We start from the raw sequence: 21,880 nt of genomic DNA, 5'->3' as shown, positions 1-21,880 counted from the left end.
GTCTACTCAGAAGTATGTCTCATTTTACTCAGTAAACCTTAATCCCAGAAAGCGTTCTTGGGATTGCAGCATAAGAGTTGCAGTGTAATCCTAAATATGTTTACTCAGAAGAAAATCCTTTCAAATTCACTGCACCCAATGAGGGCATTTCGGACTATACTTAGCTGACTGCCAGTAGCTCAGTCCCAAGGGTCTCAGACCAAGAAAGGACTTTCCAAACAGCAGCTTATTTTTTAACTAAGTCCCAGAGCAGTTTACAAACTCCTTTCCCTTCCCCTCCCCACAACAGACACCCTGTGAGGGGTAGGTGGGGCTGAGAGAGCTCTTTCGAGAACTGCCCTTTCAAGGACAGCTCTTGTCAGAACTATGGCTGGCCCAAGGTCATCCAGCAGCTGCAAGTGGAGGAGTGGGGAATCAAACCCAGTTCTCCCAGATTAGAGTCCACGCACTTAACCACTACACCAAACTGGCTCTCAAAGATGAACACGGCAAGCTGCCTTATACAGAGCAAGACCCATCAAGCATGTTAAGCTGTTTGTCTACCTACTCTAACCTACAGCCAATGCTCCCTCTAAGCTATGGAGCCTTGTGAGCAAAAATTCTACTTTGTGAGCTACTGGCATTAAAGTTGTGAGTGAGGATTGGCTAATGCATAAGTTAGTTTGCTCTGGAGCCATCCTTCCTGAGCTAAGGCAAAAATGTGTGAGCTGGAGGCTAAAAAACTGTGAGCTAGCTCACACTAACTCAGCTTAGAGGGAACACTGCCTACAGCAGATCTCCCAGATTTCAGGCCTCAATCTCTCCTCAGCCTTGCCACTGAGACAAAATTAATTGGAAACAGCAGGGACCAGTCCTAAGACCTTCTGCATCAAAAAGCAGGGGCTCTTCCACTGATCAAAAAGCAGGGGCCCTTCCACTGATCAAAAAGCAGGGGCTCTTCCACTGGGCTATGGGGGCCCTCCTTCCATCCAAATGTTTCCCAGAGGCCCACCTTGATAGAGACTTTGTGCTTGGTGAAAGATCGGCTCCTGAGAAGCTGGTAGATGCAGTGGATGGGCAGGAATCCGGTGATGTTGGCGCTCAGGTTCCCGGTGACAGCCACACGGACTGCATGAGCGGTGACAACCTAGGAAAGACCAGTCCCCCTTAACTCAGCTCCTTTTCAAGCCAACCACACACACAAAAGTAATCAAACACAGTCTGGAGATCACTGCTGCGTGATGCAGCTGTGTCAGAGAAGGTTCTCTTGCTGAGACTGCTGCTATCACTTGCAAAACATGATGCCCTGCATCCTGAATTTTTCCTGCTTTGAAAAAAATCTTTGAAACACGGCTTTATGCCGGCTTCTGTGTCAGTGGGATCCGACATTCTCCTAATTAGGATACATTACACTAATGAGGTGTGAAATGCATTTTCTGCTCTTTAAGAATTTTTCTCTTTCCCAATTGACGAATCTTCTGCATATGAGGACTGAGTCCCAACTGATGAGGACTTTGATAGAAACATTGTGATCTACAAAGGCTTTGGACTGTTATAAAAGAAGAAACAAAGATTGCAGTTTTCTATTAAATTTGTTATAATTTTCACGTTATATGTATTGCACTGTTTATTTAAAAATCTAGAAATACAAAATGAAATTATAAGAATTGTTGATTAGTAAGTTTGTCACGGTTTAATCTTGTTTGGTTCGCATTTTTTCCATGATCCTCTTTGGTTGTGATTGTGTCTGCTACCCACCTCAGCTCAAAATGCCTCCTGGCCATGAGGCATTTTTTTAAAAAATTAATAACTTTCTTAAAAACTCTATATACAAAATAACATACAACCTCTAGACAGTCACCAAAATAACATTTTCATATCTATTGATTATCTACAAATAAACCAGAGATCTGTTAGAGAAATAACGTATCTTGATACAATGTATTTTTTGGAAGTGTATCTTTTTCAATTATATACTGAACTACAGGAAACCATACTTCAACAAGTGTAGAGGTTGGAATTATTTACTTTGGTATAATTAACTCTGTCTGAGATTTTACTCGTGGTAAAATATTCCCAAAGTCAAGCTTGCCACTGTTCGATCATAGGTATTTTCTTCTCTCTCCACATAGCTGTCAATATAATTCTGGCTGTAGCTAACAATATAAATATATTAATATTAATATTAATTTCATTTTACTTTTATCCTTTTATCCTCTTAAGGTTATTAACAACAACAACAACAACAACAATAATAATAATAATAGTAATAATAATAATAATAATAATAATTTGCCCAGACTAAGCAAGGAAGAGGCATGACAGAGTCTTGGCATATCTTTTTTGGCATCCCAGCGGGTGGAGCAGAGCAAAGGGTCAAAGCAAGGCAAAAAGGGCACCAGCGCAGCTGGAAAATGACTAAGGAGAGGAGGGAGGGAGTGTGGAGAGACGGGCAGGGCAAGCTGCGAAGGCAACTGGCAACGTGTTGGGCAGAATGTCCAGCCACAACCAGAAGACAACAACAGTGGGGAAACCATCCCCCTACAAGTTACCTGTTCAGTGAAAATCTCCTGCGTGAAGATGGTCTTCATGCGGCTCAGCGAGCTCGGCTTTATCACTATCTGAAACAGGTGCATTCAGACAAACAGTGAGTTCCCATGCAATTGTTACCCACAGTGTTGGGTAATGGCAAATTCTGGGTATCCCTATGGAAAGGCAACATGTAAATCTAAGCAGCAAACGATGCAGTTCGAATCAACTGGCAGGAGGAAAAGCCGTTTGGCTTGAGGCAGCGGCTTACCTTCATTCCCAGAGTGGAGCACACCAAGTCGATGATCGCGCTGAGCTGGTTGCTATGGAAATACATGGCCACCAATAAGAGCATCTCCCCAAAGGAAGCCGACACTCCAGAAGTGCTGTTGAAACAAAGATAGGAGGAGGGTGTTTGAGAAGAGGACATGGGCCTGCTGGATACTTCCAGGGAGGAAAAAGACCAGCAGCACCTTCTCACCTCTCAAAATAAGCTTCTTCTTTGATCATCCAACTGAGCCACATCACCATCAGCTGTTCTTGTTCTGGAGTGCTAGAAGATACCCCAGAGTTAGAAAAGGAACATTTTTAGCCAACACCCACAGTTTCGTTATCATAGCTAGCAGGGGGGTGGGGAAATCAAAGGCACCACCTTCTGTTGGTAGACATGGCTCTCCTGTACCCCACAAAAGGCTCTAGGACAGGGGTGTCAAACATGCGGCCCAGGGACCGGATCAGGCCCGCAGTGGAACTGGTCATCTCCTGCTTCCAGTTCTGCTGCTGTTGCTGCATCATAGCTTGCTTCACCAGACTCTCTTAATCACTCGGCCATTTCATGTTTTAACCTGGGTCCTAGACTCAGAACTCTGAGCATGAGATTTCTGTGGTGAATGTCAACAAATCAAAAGTAGGTTTGCAGCTTACAGATACACCCTTGAACAGCACACTCAAGATTGCAACAGCACAGACGTTTTGATGCAATAATTCAGAGCAAGAGGTGTCAGTTATCAGACACTGTTAAATAAACAAAATATTGCAAGAGTGCTACTGTTTTAAGCATGTTTTTATTTTAAGTTAAAAAAACCTTTGTGTTTGTGTCCTTTATAAAGTTTATATCTCGCTACCTGGCATTACATCTTATGACACACACGGCCCGGCCCAACAAGGTCTCATTTATGTCAGATCCAGCCCTTGTAACAAATGAGTTCGACACCCCTGCTCTAGGAGTCTCAAAACTGGGTGCTTCCAAAAAACAGAGCCATGCACTTTACTTTCTGTGCCAACATGGCAGGCTTCCTCTGCTCTGACTTCCCTTCTGCCTTCTTCTTAAGCCAATGCCTCCCTCATCACTTAGCCTTATCTACAGGATCTGAGCATCTCAGCCAAAGGCCCTCATCTATGACATCAGGGCAGCTCAACCAATCACTTCAGAGAGGCCTTCCAAGTCCTGAATCCCCTTGTGCATTACAAGACACAAGAAGCAGTACAGCAAGTCTATGATAAAAACGAATGAACATCCATCCCAAGGAACATCCAAGGGGCAAGAACAGTAACAAGCCGTTCATTCTCTTTTTTTTTTCTTTTCTAAAAACTACAAGAAAATAGGGAAAGGGAAACCATAAACTACAGGAGAAAGTAAAGATAAGCCACTAAAAACACAAGAGGTGGTGGTCATATAATGATTACAATGAAGTAGCTTTAAATAAAAAAGAGTAATTTGTTACATTGAAGGTGATTGTTAAAATCGCTTAAATAGTTAAAGTTCAGGTATTCTGACTTAGTAAAGAACCATACACAAAGAACAATTAAATAATGCAAGCTGTTCATTCTCACACGGCCCCGGCAGCAAAAACCTCACAGTGACAAGGAGTCCCACGTCCTCTGCACGCGAGAGTGCCCGCTGGAAACTAATGCGCCTTTAATCTTTAAAAAAGGACCGTTTCTGTGGTTCAAAAGGTACCTGACGAGGGTGGAGAAGGCCAGCAGCATGCAGAAGGAGAGGGAGACGAAGCGGACGCCGGCGGGAGTGGCTGGGGGGCGGCTCGTCATGAGCTGAAGCAGCTGCTCCGCCTCCTCGTCGGTGGGCCTGAACCCCGAGGGACAAAGAGAGGCAAGTCAGACTTCTCCGGAGATGACAACGGACACGATGACAGAAGGACACGGTTTTAAAAGGAGGTGCTCACTTCAAACCGGCAATGCCCATCAGTGCGCAGTAGAGACGCAGGAGGGCGCTGGCTTTCACCACGTGCTCCTCCTTCAGGCCCGAATAGACCGACACGTTGGGCTCCGTGTCGGCGTCCCCTTCTTCCGTGATGCGGGTGCTGCGGACCGTGGGGAGGATCCCCATCAGCTCCAGGAGCAGCTGCCTTCTCATCTGCCAGAGCACGGAGCCGATGGTCTCCCTTTTTCTCTGGAAGTAAGAGAGGGAGGAGGGAGGGGGAAAGATCTAACTTGCTGCGCATAAAAGATAACAGGCGCAGAACTGTTCCACCATTCAGCTCGCACAAGGAACAGAGGTGATCTCACCTGACCCTCCCCGCACACATACACAGCACCACCCCCCATGGGGCTTCCCAAGCCTCCAAGCACAGCCTTCTCAGGGGTTCAACGGGACTACGTGGAGAAGGGGGAGGCAGGGGGAGGCAGGGAAACATCTGCTCCTACCAGCGGAATCCAAAAACCCATTACAGTCTGCTGACAGTTTCCATTTCGTGCTTTATTTTATCTTTATTACCACATAAATGTCTCATAAAAACATATGCTTAACAGATCGCCTGCCTTCTGACAGTCATCGTATGAAATACATTACCGTTGACATTGTAAAAAACCCAGCAAGGCCTAATGAAGTCACAGTGTTTAACCATGGCTTGTTTTTTGTTCGATATTGAAAAGCAAACTCTCTGGATTCACCCCTTCCCCGCTGAAGTTTAACATAACTCCGAGGAATGGGCTTATAGCTGATTATTTTCTACAGCTCACCGCACCATCACTAAGACGAGCTTTTATGCTAGCATGCTTTGATGCCCTACCGTCAGAGTTTCCTTTATGGTAGATATGCTAATACCCCCCTACCTCGAAAGGAACTGCCCATGTAACAGCAAGAACCCAGAATCGACTGCTCATATCTTGCTCAGCTGTGAATTTTATAATAGAATTCGAGATGTTCTAATCAGCCCCCTCTTGCACAATAAGCATAGTCTATCTGAAGGGAGACTTTTTCCTTTTATCGGATCTTCGTCCTCCTCACATTACTTTCTCAGTAGCGCAATTTCTTTCTATCCCTATGAGGGTAAGAGAATATAAGGTCAAAGCCCCAGTGGATTGACTGTTTATATTTACATAACTTTGATATGCACTTTAAAATGTGATCCATGCTGTATTTTATCTATGCCAATAAGGGTTGACTGACTGACTGACTTGTTTTTTTCCCCTAACTGTGGTTTCACCAATATGTCCGGTTATCTCAACCATGGTTATGGATTGCACGTGTGGTAGGGAGGATCCGAAAACAGTAAAATCAGAGACCACGGTTAAAGATCAGCTGAAAGTCAAGATGGCTTGAGGCCACTTCCGCCAGCCATATGAAGGATTATGCGTGTACCATGGAAACCGTGCTTAGGAGGCCTAGGCTCACCCCTCCCCCCCAGCTTGCAGTATTTATTTATTTATTTCGAATTCTTAGGACATTTCTAGACTATGCTTCTCCAGTTAAAAACCTAGCAGGTCCTGATGCTCCCCTATGCACACCCTCCAGAGGCAGGATGTCGTTCAGCAAGCTCACCCACATTAACTGCAAGTTTAAGATCTCTACCAGTGTCAGCGATTACCATGCTTTAACTTTATTTCAGCTCCAGGCCCCCGCTGGGGCGGGTAAATTCCCGCCCGGGAGGCCCATTACCCGCCGCTGGCAGATTGGGCCCCGCGGGGAACTCCACCCCCTGCCGGAGGGCGTCCCCAGCGTGATGATGTCACCCGGAGATGACATCATCACGCTGGCCACATTGTGGGGGGGACACTCTGTGAATCGAGGGAAAACTCAATGGTTTTCCCTCGAGTCACGGTGCCCCGCCCCCAACGAGGGTGACGTGATGACGTCACTTCTGGTGACATCATTGTGGCGCACGCGCGCAAAGCGCATGCACAGGGAGACGCCGGACGGAGCCAGGAATCCCCCCGCTTTGCAGGTAAGTCGACTTGGCAACCCTAGCTCCAGGCCTCTACTGTTCAAGGTGCCTTCATTCCCACACTCTCATAACAGCAAAGTACTTTGTTTCGGTACTGCTGACATCCTGCCAAGGGGTAGGCACAAGCAAACATATTCTGGATTAGGATCTACTCGACCCACGGAACAGGGGGCTTTTTTTTAGGGCTGAAAGCAACTTTAAATTAGTAAACTAATTAAATAAGACCTCAGCAGATCAGCTCCATGCCAGTTTTAAATGAGCAGAGTTCAAGGCACATTGTTTTATTTTTTGAAGCTATTTTGGTGCTGATAGACTGCTGTAAATAGAGAAAGAAACTGAAAATGAAAGTTAAAGATGGGCTTTTCTTCTAATAGCAAGGGAGAGATTTTTTTAATTTAATTTCTCAATCCCTTTGACATCTTCCTTCATGGAAGTTTTGGAAGGGTACCTTCATGGAAGTTTTGGAAGTGTGCGAATATATTTAAAATACTTGTGTTATCAATCAAAAAATCAGCAAAGAACACATCTTAACAAAACGAATATCAACATAGGTAAAATCAAATAAAAAACAACAAATATAGCAGAGAGGAAACGTTGGGCATGATGCTGAGTCCTATGCTCATTAGAACAAGCAAATGCTTTTTTTTTTTGATTTTATTTAAAATTAAACATATAACATGTAACAAACAACAAATAACATATGACAGCAAACAGCGTAACAAGACAATAATGATTCAAACAACGTTGGTTATGATGTGTGAACTCAGCCTACTAGCCTTATACGAAATGCTTTTGCATGGCCTAAACCCTATGGCTTACATCGGACTATGAGGAAGTTAGAAGCAGTTGTAGATATACCAATTTACAAATCTATGGTACCTCAATTTCAAAAACAGAGCCAATGTTTATCCATAATAAAAGATGGAACCACATCTTTTTTTGAAAGATACTGGATAACTGGGAACTACTTACACACAAAGGGTGATTGATAATCCTCATTTGATTGTGTCCCTATTCTGTTTGCTATTTTCCCCATAATAAATTGCATCCAGAGCTTATCATACCACAAGTCTAAAGGAGGGGGTGAGTTTGATTTCCATCTGGCAGCAATAGTGAGTCTGGCAGCAGCAATTAAAATGGAGATTATCTCTTTCTTTTGTTTAGAAGGAGGGGGTTCTGGCCATAAATCCGGGAGGAATACTTCTGGGGTAAACGGGACAGAACAAGCAAATGCAATACACTGTTGCAGAAAATACAGATTGAACAATCTTAAAAAAAGAAACCTCTATTTGGAGGGGATTTTCCCACCTTTATTACATTTCATTCCCTCCAAACATGGATTAAGAGACATCCATTTGTCCAAAAAGTGAGCTAACTTAGAATCTGAATCTGTAGGGATAACTATTAAAGAGATCTTCTCCATAACCATAAGGTCCCAAGTTCTAAGCTTCCACAACATTAAAGGTGGAGATTTATCCTTCTTCCAGTTTGTTGCAATACACAAACGAGCCATCGCCAATAAAGCTGAAAGAAGCTTCAGCTTTGCTGTAGGTTGTAAACTGCCTTATGGAAAAGGCTGCATGAAGTAGTTTAAGTAAATAAACCTAATTAAAACAATTGGCTGAAACAGCTTTATTTCAAACAGCCTGCTCTGGCTTATGAGACACTCCCACAATGTTATGTCTTGTGCTTTTCCCCCTGCTCCCAAACCACTTGCCAGAAGCTCTTACCTGTTGCCCATTCCGGATAAAAGTTCCAAACCAAGTCCGCACTTTCGCATTGGTCCCGAGCAGCAAGCCGCTGACGAAGCACACCAGGTCGCTCACGCCATCCTCCGAAGACTCGTTCTTCGTGTGATCCAAAGTCAAGGCTACCCCAAGGCCTGGCAGGTGGCACTCTTCCACCTAGCCCCAAAGGAAACAGAAGGAACTCAAAAACTGTCTGGGATTGAAACACCTGCCTTAAAAGTCCTGAGTATATTTTTCAAGGAACGAGGCAATTTACGGTGTAAGAACTTTATATGTTTCTTGGTGGCAGCAGAAGGGGTAACCGTTCTGGACTGGAGGGATCTGTTGATGCCCACCATAAACACTTTAGGAGATTTAATTATGGACAAATTGACACATGGGATAAAAGAAGCTCAAGGGCTGGCAAAACCAGAGATCCTTGATGCTGTTTGGTACCACTGCCTAGAACATCTTGAAGACTCTTCTGAGAGTACAGATTCACTGTGTTGTCAAGAAGAAGGAGGAGGAGACAGGATTTATACCCCGCCCTTCACTTGGAGTCTCAGAGTGGCTTACAAATTCCTTTCCCTTCCCCTCCCCACAACAGACACCCTGTGAGGTCGGTGGGGCTGAAAGAGCTCTGAGAGAACTGCTCTTTTCAAGAACAGCTCTGACAGAACTATGGCTTGCCCAAGGTCATCCAGCAGCTGCAAGTGGAGGAGTGGGGGATCAAACCCGGTTCTCCCAGATTAGAGTCCGTGCACTTAACCACTACACCAAACTGTCTCTCAAGCACTTCTAACCTATTAAACTCATAATTGCTCCCATAGCAATGACCTCTCAAAAAACCCACATGCTATTCTGCTTACTTTGCATTCTGCTTTACATTAGTTACAGTTCTGAAACTTTCAAGATATTTTCAGAGGTGGAAAAAACCCAACTTTTTTCCAAAAAGGAAACTCAGGTGCCTCAGGTGTTTACTTGGGGTGCTCCCAAACTGTGAAGGACAAATCATATCCCTGGAATGCTCCGGGACGTTCCTGCACATCCACCTATAGACATTCAGGATGTCTCACGGGACAATGGCAAGACAGCTCTGAATGTCTCTTGCCTTGAAAAACCCACGAGGGGTAGCCATAAGTCGGTGCTCTACATGCATCAACCTTTACATCTGATAGCACAAATGAGATAACTGCGAGTTTTGTTCTTTGAAGGAAGACCAGCAAACTGGGCAGGAAGCCGTCAGAGAGTTTATCTTTCACTGAAAGAAGAAATAGTTCTCTTCATTAGGCAGGGCATGAAGAAATACAGCCATGTGAGAATTAACCCTATAGCTGCTGTCAAAACAAGTGCCAAACTTATCAATGCTCCTAATATTTCTTAACTGTATTATAGAAAGTAAATTTTAAAGCAAATTGGTCTCCTGGTTATACCTGCTTTTAGGGATTTACTATTAACCGAAGCCACAGATGGAGAAAACTCAGTTAATCTCTTCTGAGAGTTCCATCCAGGAAAATCTGATTTGCTCACCACATCAGTGCATTTTTATAGAAAAAAGTATCAGTCTTATCTTACTTTAAATATCTTCTGTCTTAAATGTGTGCTTATTATCAAGATAAATGATTGATTCTTAACTTTTTAATGAGATAATCAAACAGGTGCATCTAAGAATACATCTGGTACGTCCTCGTTATCTTCTAAAGCAAGATACAAAGGCCAAACTAAACTCTTAATCACTGTTAAAGGGCAATAAATCTGATTTTTCTGTAAGTGTTTCAATTAGATATCAACGATAAAAGGAACACCTTATGCAACCAAAGTTCACCAACAGCTGAACCCAGTATGAGCTCACAACTACAGGAAAACATGCACGACCAGCAGGAAAAGTGATGAGATAATCAAAATACTGCTACAGCAGCTTGTGGGCCTTCTGCAGTTGACTACTGCAGTGAACAGGAAGCTGGACTGGACTGACCGATGGTCTGATCCAGCGGGGCTCTTCTTGCAACTCCCTCAAAGAGATGCGGAGGTTCACGGACAAGGTTCCAGAGCCCACGTTTCAAGTCCGATAATCCTTTTCATGTCTTTTCATGAAATGTCTTTTCAAAAACTGCAGTGGGCCAACCCAAGACTTACCACCATGCCGCGGACCCTCAATGCCTGGGAAGGGTTCATCTTGCAAAGATGGCGGAGAGCCTCTGTCCTCCGGCGGCCTCCAAAGCTTTCCTCATCCTGCCGCTCACCGTTCTTGATCAGGCCCCTACAAACTGAAACAGCCAAAGGAGCTGCATTCATTCTGAATGCCTGACATGGCACAAGTGCTGCTCCCTGAGAAACAATCCTCTTAACTTGTTTAGTTAGAGCAGACACAGGATATTTAAATGTTCGGTGCCATCCACAGAGGAGACTGTATGATGTACCAACGGATGATTCCCTACTCTGACCTTGCTTCTGAAAAGAAGATAAATCAAATGTGTTCCAGGTGCTCTCAAAACAGCATGTGAGCAAAGGAAGGATGCCTGTTGAGCCTCTGTTTGAGTTGCTGATCTGGGCTTGGCTGTTGCCTGCTGAAAGCTACTGAGACCGGTTAACTCATGCTAAGCAACAGGAGTGGGCCGCTTTCAGGCATACAAAGTCTACTTTTGCATATGCTAAAAGCAAAGCCTCTGTACTATGTACTATGGTACAGTGCAAGTTTTTCAGGCATTTTGTAGATAATAAATATAATTAATCCTCATCAGAAGCATGACAAACATACTCCACCCTGTATCCAATCAAGCATCAGTTTTCTCATGCTCCTCTCCGAGCCTACAGCCTCTTCTGACCCCCGAAAAATCATTTCTGTAGTGTGCGGAAGGAGGTGCAGGGAGGAGAGAGAAGGGGCAGAATCACTCCTCCTGTGTCTTCTGCAAGTGCAGAACCTAATTCACAAGCTCAGCCCAACAGAACCCCCAGACTGAAGAGGGCCCTGGGATTCTTGTCTCACCACAGATGCTAACGTTCTGCCCCCGAGCACTTCCTCTCTGCTCTAACCAAGCTGATTACGACACACACTGTTCCTCTGCATCCTTTATGAGCATCGTTTACAACACCCCTCCCACCTTCTGACTAGGATAAAAAGGACTCTGAGAGCTCCATTGTTACTAATGTCTGACGGAGGGAGCTTTGCCTCTCGGAAGCATATTCCCTGAAAATCGTGTTGATCTCTAATCTAAGGTACTATTGGACTTGAATCTAATTCACCAGCAGGCCAACATGGCTATTCCCCGGAACCGTCTTCTGCAAATGTCGCTTCACTAACAAAAGAAAAGAGGGGGAGGGATTGAACCCACTGCCTACTGCAGCGCCCTAACTCACATGGCTATTTCCCCACGCGTGACCTTTGATCTTAGAACTCGCATTTGGGAGTAAGGCTGCTGGAACAAAGAGGACTGTAGAAAATTTTCACACGCCTTCCAGGCCTGCATGGGTGGATATGGGCCACTCCGACATCAGCTAGAATATGGAACTATGATCCACAGATATTATCATTTCAGGGGGCAGTTGTGCTGGTCTGCAGTAGGACAGCCAGTCCAGGTCCGGTTGAGGCTGACCCCTCCTCAGATGAGGGGGAGGCAGGGAACAACTCAGCCTCCCCAAGAGACAGCCCAGAGGAAGAACCCTGAGCAGTACCTGAGGAGGAGGAGGAGGAAGAGTCCCCGGCAGCAGCACAAGAGGTGCAGCCAGAAGGCAAGACCATTCCTGAGCCGGGGCCAGCAACCCCAGCTGCAGACACCCTGAGGCCAGACTCCCCAAGGCCGAGTTCCCCTGAGTGCCCCAGACGCAGGGCACGGCAGAGGCTGACTTTGCAGGAACGAAGCAGAAGTGCCAGGCTGCAGCTCCGGCAACGTCAACGAGAGGAGTTGTAGGCCTCTGCAGACTCAACTCCCAAGGGAGGGAGGATCTGTTTAAAACCCCTTGGTGCACCTGCTCCAGTGCGGCAACAACTCTGTAAGATCAGACCTGCTTCTGAGTGTGCGGCAGTCGCTCCTTGCCTCTGGAAACCGGCATTCTTGAAACGACTTCCTGGCTAACCAACCTTTGGCTTTCTCACTGACCTTGATTCCGGCTCGTGTCTTCAGCTTCTAGCTTATCGCCTCGGTGGCTACCAGCCAAGTCAGCACGGCTAGATTCGATGCCAGTAGTACCCCAGAGACCAACAAGATTTTCGGGGTATAAAGCTTTCGAGAGTCAAAGCTCCCTTAATCAGACACGTTACCCAACAAAGGAAATGTTGACTCTTGACAGCTTATACCCCCAAAATCTTGTTGCAACTGGACTCAAATCTAGATACAATGATGTGATACAGGAGAGATACTGCCAAACACTGGTACATGGGGCAGCGACATGTCCTGCCCAAGAAAAGGGTATCAGCCCCACTGCCAGCTAGAAAAAAGCAGATGCCCGCACTAAGGGCACCTGACCGATGGCCACAGTCACTCTTGCCAGTATCACAAAAGGCTGTACACTTTCTGGATACACGGTACCTTCATTAAAGCTGTCAGGAACGTTGGCCACCAAGAGACACAGGAACCAGGCACCATTCTTAATGTGCAGCAAGGCCTCGGCTACATCCACAATCGGTAACAGCGAAGGCAGCTCTGAACAGGGGAAGATTTAAGAAAACAGTTCAAATAATCAGCCAAGTGCCTGAGGTTAATTCTGTGCTTCTTACCTAGCCCAGTTCTAATTATGAATTGGGGGGGGGCATGATAGCAGTTTATAAAATTACGCGTAGGGCAGAGACAGTGGAAACAGAGAAGTTTTTTTCTCCCTCTCCCAAAACGCTAGAATTCAGGGGCACCCAATGAAGTTAACTGGCAATAGATTCAGGATGGATGAAAGGGAAGGCCTCTACGCCGTGTTTTTGACCCCCATGGTAACTGGTTGGCCAGTGTGTGAGACAGGATGTAGAACTAGACGGGCCACCCATCTGATCCAGCAGGGCTTTTCTGATGTTCTTATGACGCAACTCCAAAGTCAATGGAAAGCACAAACAGGATTAGGACTGTAGCTCAGCAGTGGAGCACGAACCTTCTTCACACAAGACCGTGTCCAATTCCCACTGACTTCAATTCTCCCATAACAAGCACTGGAAATGGGGAACAATTTGGCAATCCCACCCAATTTCCCCCATATCTCCCTTTCCAGTATTCTCTACTCTCAGGGAACTGATCAAGCCAGTCTCTTCTCCCCTGTAGGCACCCCCCCCCCCAATTGGAGCATGCTCAGTCCTCAATGGACCATGTCCTTTTCTCTTGGCTAAGTTACAAAGCCATACTTTCCTGCATTCCTGGAGAGCCTCCCCCAAGTAGGCAGAGACCCCTAATCTAGTCTATGAGCTGCTTCATGGTGCCACTGGCATTACCCACACAAGTGCAAGCCAGTTTACTCTTAGACACAGCAACAGGGGAGGGGCCGTGGCTCAGTGGAAGAGGCTCTGCTCTGCATGCAGAAGGTCCCAGGTTCAATCCCGGCATCTCCAGTTAAAAAGGACTGGGCAATGTCAGGTTCCACAGCCAAACAAAGGAGTGCACGCTTATCATAAGGTTATACTTTAATGTAAGAGCTACAGAGGCAGTAACATTGTCACTGTTAGGAATGGCTACTTTCCTACAAGCATAATGGGATATAGGGTATTTGTACGCACACACACCCAGGCCCTTAAAGCCAAAGCTGGGAATCGAAACTTATCCCATGGGTAATTGATGGGAAGACATTACACAGGCAGCTAGCAAGGTCATAAATAAGCAAGGACGAAGGAATGCGGCAGCAGTTGGTACACAGGTCAAGCAGATGCACTCTCACCCATAAACATCATGGCAGCATAGCTGACAGGCAAGAGGTGACTTGAGAGAGCTGTGCCTGAATTTTAAAAGATGAGTTTGGAAGAAGAGCACACCTGCTTGTAAGATGCAGAGCACATCTGCTGCTTCCTCCAGATAAACCGGGCTCTCAAACAGCTCAGATGATTTGAAAAAAAACTCCCCGTTGGAATCCGCCACCTGCAACAACAACAACGAAATAAAATCCGTATAAATACAGTACCTAGCTGGCTGAGAAGAGAGTCACCTTAAAAAGTTCTAGCAGTAGAGGGAGGGAGGATTGCCCTCCTGAACAAAAGTAACTGGAAGAAACTCCTTAGATTTAAAAACAATCTTTCCAAGCATGCAGGACTTTGCTTGTGTGAAATTGACCAGGGCTGCTTCTGCCACTACTTCTCCAGAAAGGCCAGATCCTGCAAAGTTGGGTAAGAATTGTCACGTTGGATCAGACCAAGAGTGTTCAGTGCTGATCAAAGAAGAATGTGTGATATTCTGTGTCCTGGCACTGCTGCTGGACATCCTAATGGCACCTGGTATTTTTGGCCACTGTGTGACAGAGTGTTGGACTAGATGGGCCTTTGGCCTGATCCAAATTGGCTTCTCTTATGTTCTCATGAGTCCACCCAGTCCAGTATCTTGTTTCTGTACCTGGAGTCTCTATTTAGCTACTGACTAATCACTTGTATATCCCTCCTCCTCTATGAACTTGTCTAATCCTCTCCCCCACCTGCCATGGTCATCTAGGGCTGTGGCCAGTCACCACACTGTAGGGCAGCAAAAGTAATGATTTCCTACGTGACGGAGTTATATCTAAAGGACCGGAGAAGTCAGAGAGTTCTGGGAAGCTCTGATCATCAAATACAGATCTCAGTTACCCCCCCCCCCAGCTCCAAACACACTTTATAGAGAAAAAAATTATGAACATTGATCATCAACAACCAAACAAATAGAAACAGAATATCACATATTCCTCTTTGATCAGCACTGAACACACCCATCCCACCCCTTCTGCATTTTAAAATGTTCCTAAAATGCCACACAACATGCACATTCCCAAAGGGAAATTGTTCCCATCCTTCTCTCAGCAGCTTATACACCAATTGTTACTTGATGGAAAAATCCACATCCTCCAAATCTGTCTCTCTGGCACAAGAAACTCTCATGGCTAAAATAATCCTTAACACCTCTCCACTAGCCTCTGCTTCAACTCTTACTAACTTTTCTGCTTCTTGGCTCCCAATATTAGACTACTTAACGACACAAGAAGAAATACCTCGTATAATGACTCAACTACATTTATGGTGATAACATAAGGATTATGTAGCTTAGTATCTCTTTCTCTTCTCTCCTGATTTGTTTTCCTCTTCCTCTTTCTTATTTTCCCCCTTCCCCTCTATATTATCAAGTATACTTCTGCTCCACTGACAATAGCTGTGACTCAATTTTGTAATTGTTATGCCAGTTATTGTTACATTCTTAAGCCTCTGTATTTCATATTTATCTTTCAATAAAACGTTAATTAACAAAAATGTTCCTTTTAAAAAAAAGAAAAGGAGACACACACCTTGTTCATAATTGCCAGTAACTCACTGAGCACGAGGCGGAGCCGACGGGGGGAATCGCTGTGCTCGAACTCCAGTGTCAGACCGTGCTGCAGCTGAGACACCAAGATGCTCTCACCGCTGCCTCCTCCAAGTTTATGCCTGACATGAGATGCAAAACCACAGAGGCCCAGAAAAGGCGTTATGGGAGCAAGAGAAAGCCTACCGGACTCACCCCCAGAGAGGTCTTGCCGGATGAGACAAAGGACCTTGACCTTCAGCCAGCGCAATATGGCGGTTAGCGTGCTGCAAACTAGTGCAGGAGAGGTCCAGTTTCAAATACCTGTTCAGCTACTGAGTCTGCCGGGTGAAGCCCAGGTGGGGGAGCAGAAGAGAGAGAGACTGAACAGATTTCCACAGGTTAATGGGCAGGACTTCTTGCACTCTTGCCATGACTTTGAAAAGCGGAACAAATGACAAATAGGCATAATTTATGCGCATCATAAGAATGTAAGAAGAGCTATGCTGGATCAGACCAAAGGCCCATCAAGTCCGGTATTGTGTTCACACAGTGGCCAACCAGCTGCCTCTAGGAAGCTCACAAGCAACATGTTCCCCAGCCACTGATATAAAGAGGCAGACCACCCCTGGTATTGGAGGGCGTAGACATCCATGACTAGTAGCCACTGATATCCCCTTCCTCCATGAATTTGTCCACTCCCCTTTTAAAGCCTGCAACTGCTCTTCCTGGACTGTTCTCATGTGAAACACTTAAAAAACGACAACAGATTGCTCTTTGCTAAAGAGACAATTTTGCTAAGAACGCTTTGGCTTGAATTAGACAATCACTGGAAGGCACTTTCCGTACCAGAAATTATTATCAGTGAAATATCACATGGCGTGTGATTGCATCTTTGGAGGCCTCGTTTATACTTTTATTCTGTGCCTAGTGGTTTCACTTTGGAACAATTAGATTGGGCACTTATATGTTTTTTAAATCTTTGCTAATAAATACATGAATTTTTATATTATATACATTAAGCTTTTATTGTTGACTCTTCTCATGTGAAGCACTTAAAAAACAACAACAGTTGAATGTTATATTGTTCTGCTTTGGGAAGCTCAGAACAGCTTGCACGACTGCTCTTACAAGTCTCACATTCAGCCAATTACTGCAACACGTGTAAATTTAACAGCAATGAGGGCCCGCCAACCTGCTCAGACACTTTGGATTACATCTTTACATACTCAGGGAACGGCCCATGTATGTAGGGGGGAAAAAATGCCATAAATTAGCCAAGGGCAGTGAAAGAACCTAACTGAAAAGTCTCCAGGAGGGATGGAATATCGTAATTGTTGTTCTATATATTTTATATTTTTATTTATTTAGAAAAATTTTACACTGCCTCTCCAGGTACTTGCCTGAGACAGCTTACAAAATAAAATAAAAACAGAACATGAAAAGATATTAAACTCCTGTGTTAAAAGCCCAGCCCAACAAACACAGACCATACATGAACAGACCACTGCCAGCTTAAAATAATGGTTCTCAAGTTTAACAGTGTTAAAAGATCAATACACGGGTTTTTTTAAGATGATGTTTATTGTCTTTTTAATTGTTTGCCGCCTTGTGGGCCCTAAATGGGTAAGAAAGGGTGGATTAAAAATTTGTAATTTTGAGAGGAGCTGTCTTAATTCAGTGGGGAAGGGCAGGGAGCAATCAGCTTGCTTGAACTTCTGAGCACTTAGAAAAGAGTGGAGGGGGAGATTTTGGGGGATGGATTTTCCAGCCTCCCTCCCACAGTGACTCTTCATGGGTCTCCAACTTGTCACTGTGCACAGTAATACATGCAACGGTCACCTCCAGGCTAGACTACTGTAACTTGCTCTATGCTGGCCTGCCCTTGAGACTGACCTGGAAGCTCCAACTGATCCAGAACGCGGCAGCCCGTGTCCTGACAGGAACATCGTGGACTGCGCACATTAAACTTGTGCTGCATCAGATGCACTGGCTTCCAGTGGAGCAGAGTCAAGTTCAAGGTTTTGGTTCTGACCTTGAAGGCCTTGAGCTGTCTGGGAGAGATGTATCTGCAGGACCGCCTCCTCCGTTACACCCCCGGGAGAGCATCATGCTCTTCACAGAACAACTCGCTGGTGGTCCCTGGCCCTAAAGACATCCGGCTGTCCTCGACCAGGGTCAGGGCTTTTTCGGCCCTGGCCCCAACCTGGTGGAACTCCCTGTCAAATAACATCAGGACCCTGTGGGATCTTATGCAATTCCACAAAGTAGGCTTACCAAGTGGCGGCGGGGGATCCGTATGTCTTTACGGGATACCTGCCGCAGGGACGGCGATACGTGTTGCACCTGCCGTGGCCAGGATGTGACGCTACACGTCACATCCTGGCAACGGCGGTGCAACGCGTATCACCGTCCCCGCGGCAGGGATCCTGTAAAGACATGCGGATCCCCCGCCGCCACTTGGTAAGCCTACCACAAAGCCTGTAAGGCAGAGATGTCCCACCAGGCATTTGGTTGAGGATGGTCAACATCATGCCTGGCACTCTACCTGGACCCTTATTCCTTACAGAATTTACTCCCCCCTGAACATGTGAAGCACTCACACACCAGATATATTCGGGAGCTACAAAATTTCACCACTTGCTTTCAACTTGTACATCGCCTAGAGCCCCACAGCTGTGGGGGACAGGCGATTAATAAATGGAATTAAATAAATAAACATTGTTGGATTGGGGTTTTATGTTTTTTATGCTTTTAGATCTCTTGTACATTGTCTAGAGCAAAGCTCCCTCTAAGCTGTGGATTGTGAACAAAAAGTCCTACTTTGTGAGCTGCTGGCATTGAAGTTGTGAGCCAGCGATTTGGCTGCTGCATAAATTACTTCACTCTGGAGCCATCCCTTCCTGAGCCGAGACAAAAATGTGCAAGCTGGAGGCTAAAAAACTGTGAGCTAGCTCACACCATTCGGCTTAGAGAGAACACTGGTCTAGAACCCCACAGCTGTGGGGATAGGCGATTAATAAATGGAAATAAATAAATAAAGATTGTTGGATTTGGGGTTTATGTTTTTTATGCTTTTAGAACTCTTGTACATTGTCTAGAGCAAAGCTCCCTCTAAACTGTGGAGTCCTGTGAGCAAAAATTCTACTTTGTGAGCTGCTGGCATTAAAGTTGTGAGCGAGTGATTTGACTGCTGTATAAATTGCGTTTGATCTGGAGCCATACTTCCTGAGCCAGGACAAAAAGGTGTGAGCCGGAGGCTAAAAAACTGTGAGCTAGCTCACACTAACTCAGCTTAGAGGGAACACTGAAGCCCCACAGCTGTGGGGATAGGCTATTAATAAATGGAATGAAATAAATGAAAGTAAACTGACACTGCAAAAAGTCAGGAAGGCTCCCCGCTCTCCTGGCTTTTTGCTAACTCTGCAAAATGGAATTATTCAAGAGGACATTTCTACACAGGCAACAGATTAAATGATTCATAAGCTTAATTAGATAAATTATTAGGGACTGTGGCCTCGACTACTGTCTTTAGCACTACACCAAACTGGATCTCCAGATTGCCGTTCTCCCTGACGCACGGTTCCCCCCGGGCCCTTTTACTCGTTTTAGTTACCTGAGCTGCTGCTCTTTATTAGCGTCCTGCTCCAAGGCGTGGAAGTCCACCGACAGCAAGGCCACAATGGAGTTGACCGCTTCCACCCCAGAAAGCAGGCGGAGGATGAGCTTCTTATCCTGAGCCCAGCTCTGGCTCTGGTCAGCTGGGGCACACAAGGCCATCCGCACCAAGCAAGGCAGCAACAGCCGGAGCTCAGGGTCGCTCAGGGCTGCTAATCGCACGACGTCTACCTTCTGCATGGCTTCGAAAGCGTAGGGGCTGACAAACTGAAGGGTGGAGCAGTCAGCCATTTCTCCCGGCATCCTGAAAGGCAGAGCCCAGGGAGTTAGACACTCCAGAGGGCAGCTGCTGTGTTGATCACAGACGGATAACCAAGGAAAGATCCACAGCCAGAGTTAGACTGACCCCCCACTGCAACGTAGAAATGAACATGTTCACAGCCAGGTGGGCTTTTGCAGGCAACAGCCTGTGCCAAGAGGACTGAGAAAGCAGAACCGGTTCAAATACCATCAAGCAAGTGAACATGATAATAAGCGCATACAGATAATAGAAATATGCAAACTGTTCTCATTTCCAACTGAATAAGTGCATGGTACCTATGCACTATGATACCCTGAAAATCATATAATTTGTCCCAAGAATTCAAATGATTTGATGCCCATGAAGAATGCCTCCTAGGAGAATGCAACATCAGATGAGGCAGAGCAGACCAACGGTCCGTCTAGTCCAACATCCTGTTTCACACAGTGGATATCATCTTTAATCACAGTGGCCCTCCTGACAGAGCCAGGATATCCAAAACAGTTTGTGAGACTGCTGTCTGGCGGTCACCTATGCTGCTAACTCAAGGAGGGCTAAGCAAGCTGAGTTATACCAGACATTTCCTTGCTAAAGATGCATTTTGTACAACTCAGAAGCTTGCTCTTGTACCCTGTTGCAGCTGTTAATGGCATTCTTGTTGAGCCTTCAAAAAAACAACAACCCCAAACTGGTCTCGATGAAACTGAGTAAGCAACTGCACACTGCTTTGGCTCATTTCCTTCTTTCTCCCCTGGGGACACGCAAACCTCCTGTTTGTCCTAAAGCTCAGCGAACAGATCCCCAGTGGGGCCAAGGCAAGCTTTCCAAGCCCTTCAGTCCCGATGCCTGCATCACACCACTTCTGTTTTGCTTGTGTGCTCATCTCGTGTTTCCACCCAACACCTTGCATTATTTTCTCAACCGAACTATGCCTGTCTCACATGAAGGAGGAGGGAAAACGACAAGGACTGTGTGCAGAAGCCAGAAGGGGCTGTCAATCACCAAAGAACAGAGACTTGAGGCAAAACAGCCTATGGGGGAGGGGGGGAGAAACAGGGGCCCAGGCGCTCGAGTAGGGTTGCCAGTCCTGGGTTGGGAAATACCTGGAGACTTTGGGGATGGATCCAGGAGTGGGCGGGGTTTGGGAAGGGGAGGGGCCTCAGCATGGTCCAGCGCCACAGAGTCCCCCCCCCTTCCAAGCAGCCATTTTCTCCAGAGGAGCTGACCTCTGTCCGCTGGAGATCAGCTGCAAAAGCGGGAGATCCCCAGGCCCCACCTGGAGGCTGGCAACCCTACTCCCGAGTCTCCATGTCAACCCCATCCCGGTGAGGGAAAGATATGAATGCGAACCCAGGAGTCCGAGTCACGCGGGTCCTCCTCTCCCCCCTCCCCCCCCCGCCGCCTACATTATGTGGAGGAGGAGCTACAGGGAACCCAGGCGTCCGGGTCCAATGGTTCTTCGTCTCTGTGGGGGAAGACAAGAGGAATGACCGGGACCCAAAGTCCCTAAACCCACCTGTGGGGGGGGGGGCACGCCCTCCCCCTCCGGCCCCAGAGAAGACCCTTCACACCCCCACCGAGCACTACGTCTCGGAGAAAAGACGTCACTTCCGTTCGTTCCTGAAGTGAGAAGGCCTGGAAAGCCACGACATCCGGTCCGGGCAGGAAGTAGCGGCGCGGGCGGGCTGCTGTAAGGGCGGAAGTGGCATCTTTCACGCCTTTTCCTGCGCGAGTGTTCGACGGCAGCAGCCCTCGCCGGGAAGGTGTTTTGTGGCGCCTGAAACTGTAAAGGGCGGTCGAGCCGCGGTCCCTTTAGAAATGCTGCCGAAGCGGGAATGGCGTTCCCGGGCCGGAGGACTGGCTGCGAAAGAGGAGGCACCTCAGAGGCTCGCAGCAGCGTTGCTGCTTCTTGCATAAAGCTGATCTGCTGGAGTCGGACACGTGCATGTGGGGAGCGGAGATCTGGTTCAAGAAAGCGGGGCTTTGGGGCTCGTCTAAGAGAACTGATGGCAAATGTCCTCTTTTAGATTCATAGACTCATAGAGTTGGAAGAGACCTCCAGGGTCATCTAGTCCAACCCCCTGCACAAGGCAGGAAATTCACAAAAAAACCTCCCCC

At 46.4% G+C, this 21,880-nt stretch overlaps 1 protein-coding gene across 1 annotated transcript in view; it reads right to left on the bottom strand.

Annotated features, from left to right (window-relative positions):
* INTS2 (integrator complex subunit 2) overlaps positions 1–21,343 on the bottom strand; it is a 52,391-nt gene extending 31,048 nt beyond the window's left edge. Inside the window, exons 1-13 of the mRNA XM_015426281.1 lie at positions 21,279–21,343; positions 19,460–19,765; positions 15,848–15,986; positions 14,361–14,463; positions 12,946–13,059; positions 10,556–10,686; positions 8,423–8,596; positions 4,692–4,918; positions 4,469–4,594; positions 2,990–3,061; positions 2,780–2,894; positions 2,532–2,600; positions 992–1,126 (exon numbers count right to left, since the gene is read on the bottom strand). Of these exons, the coding sequence (XP_015281767.1) occupies positions 992–1,126; positions 2,532–2,600; positions 2,780–2,894; positions 2,990–3,061; positions 4,469–4,594; positions 4,692–4,918; positions 8,423–8,596; positions 10,556–10,686; positions 12,946–13,059; positions 14,361–14,463; positions 15,848–15,986; positions 19,460–19,764 (1,710 nt within the window). The 5' untranslated portion in view covers position 19,765; positions 21,279–21,343. The remainder of the gene's footprint in view (positions 1–991; positions 1,127–2,531; positions 2,601–2,779; positions 2,895–2,989; positions 3,062–4,468; positions 4,595–4,691; positions 4,919–8,422; positions 8,597–10,555; positions 10,687–12,945; positions 13,060–14,360; positions 14,464–15,847; positions 15,987–19,459; positions 19,766–21,278) is intronic.
* Between the last annotated feature and the right edge of the window lie 537 nt (positions 21,344–21,880).

Source organism: Gekko japonicus, unplaced genomic scaffold (assembly GCF_001447785.1).
Source record: "Gekko japonicus isolate JY-2015 unplaced genomic scaffold, Gekko_japonicus_V1.1 scaffold476, whole genome shotgun sequence".
Classification (NCBI taxonomy): Eukaryota; Metazoa; Chordata; class Lepidosauria; order Squamata; family Gekkonidae; genus Gekko; species Gekko japonicus.
The sequence above is the reverse complement of the archived record's forward strand: the minus strand, read 5'-3'. Positions and strand labels throughout refer to the sequence as shown.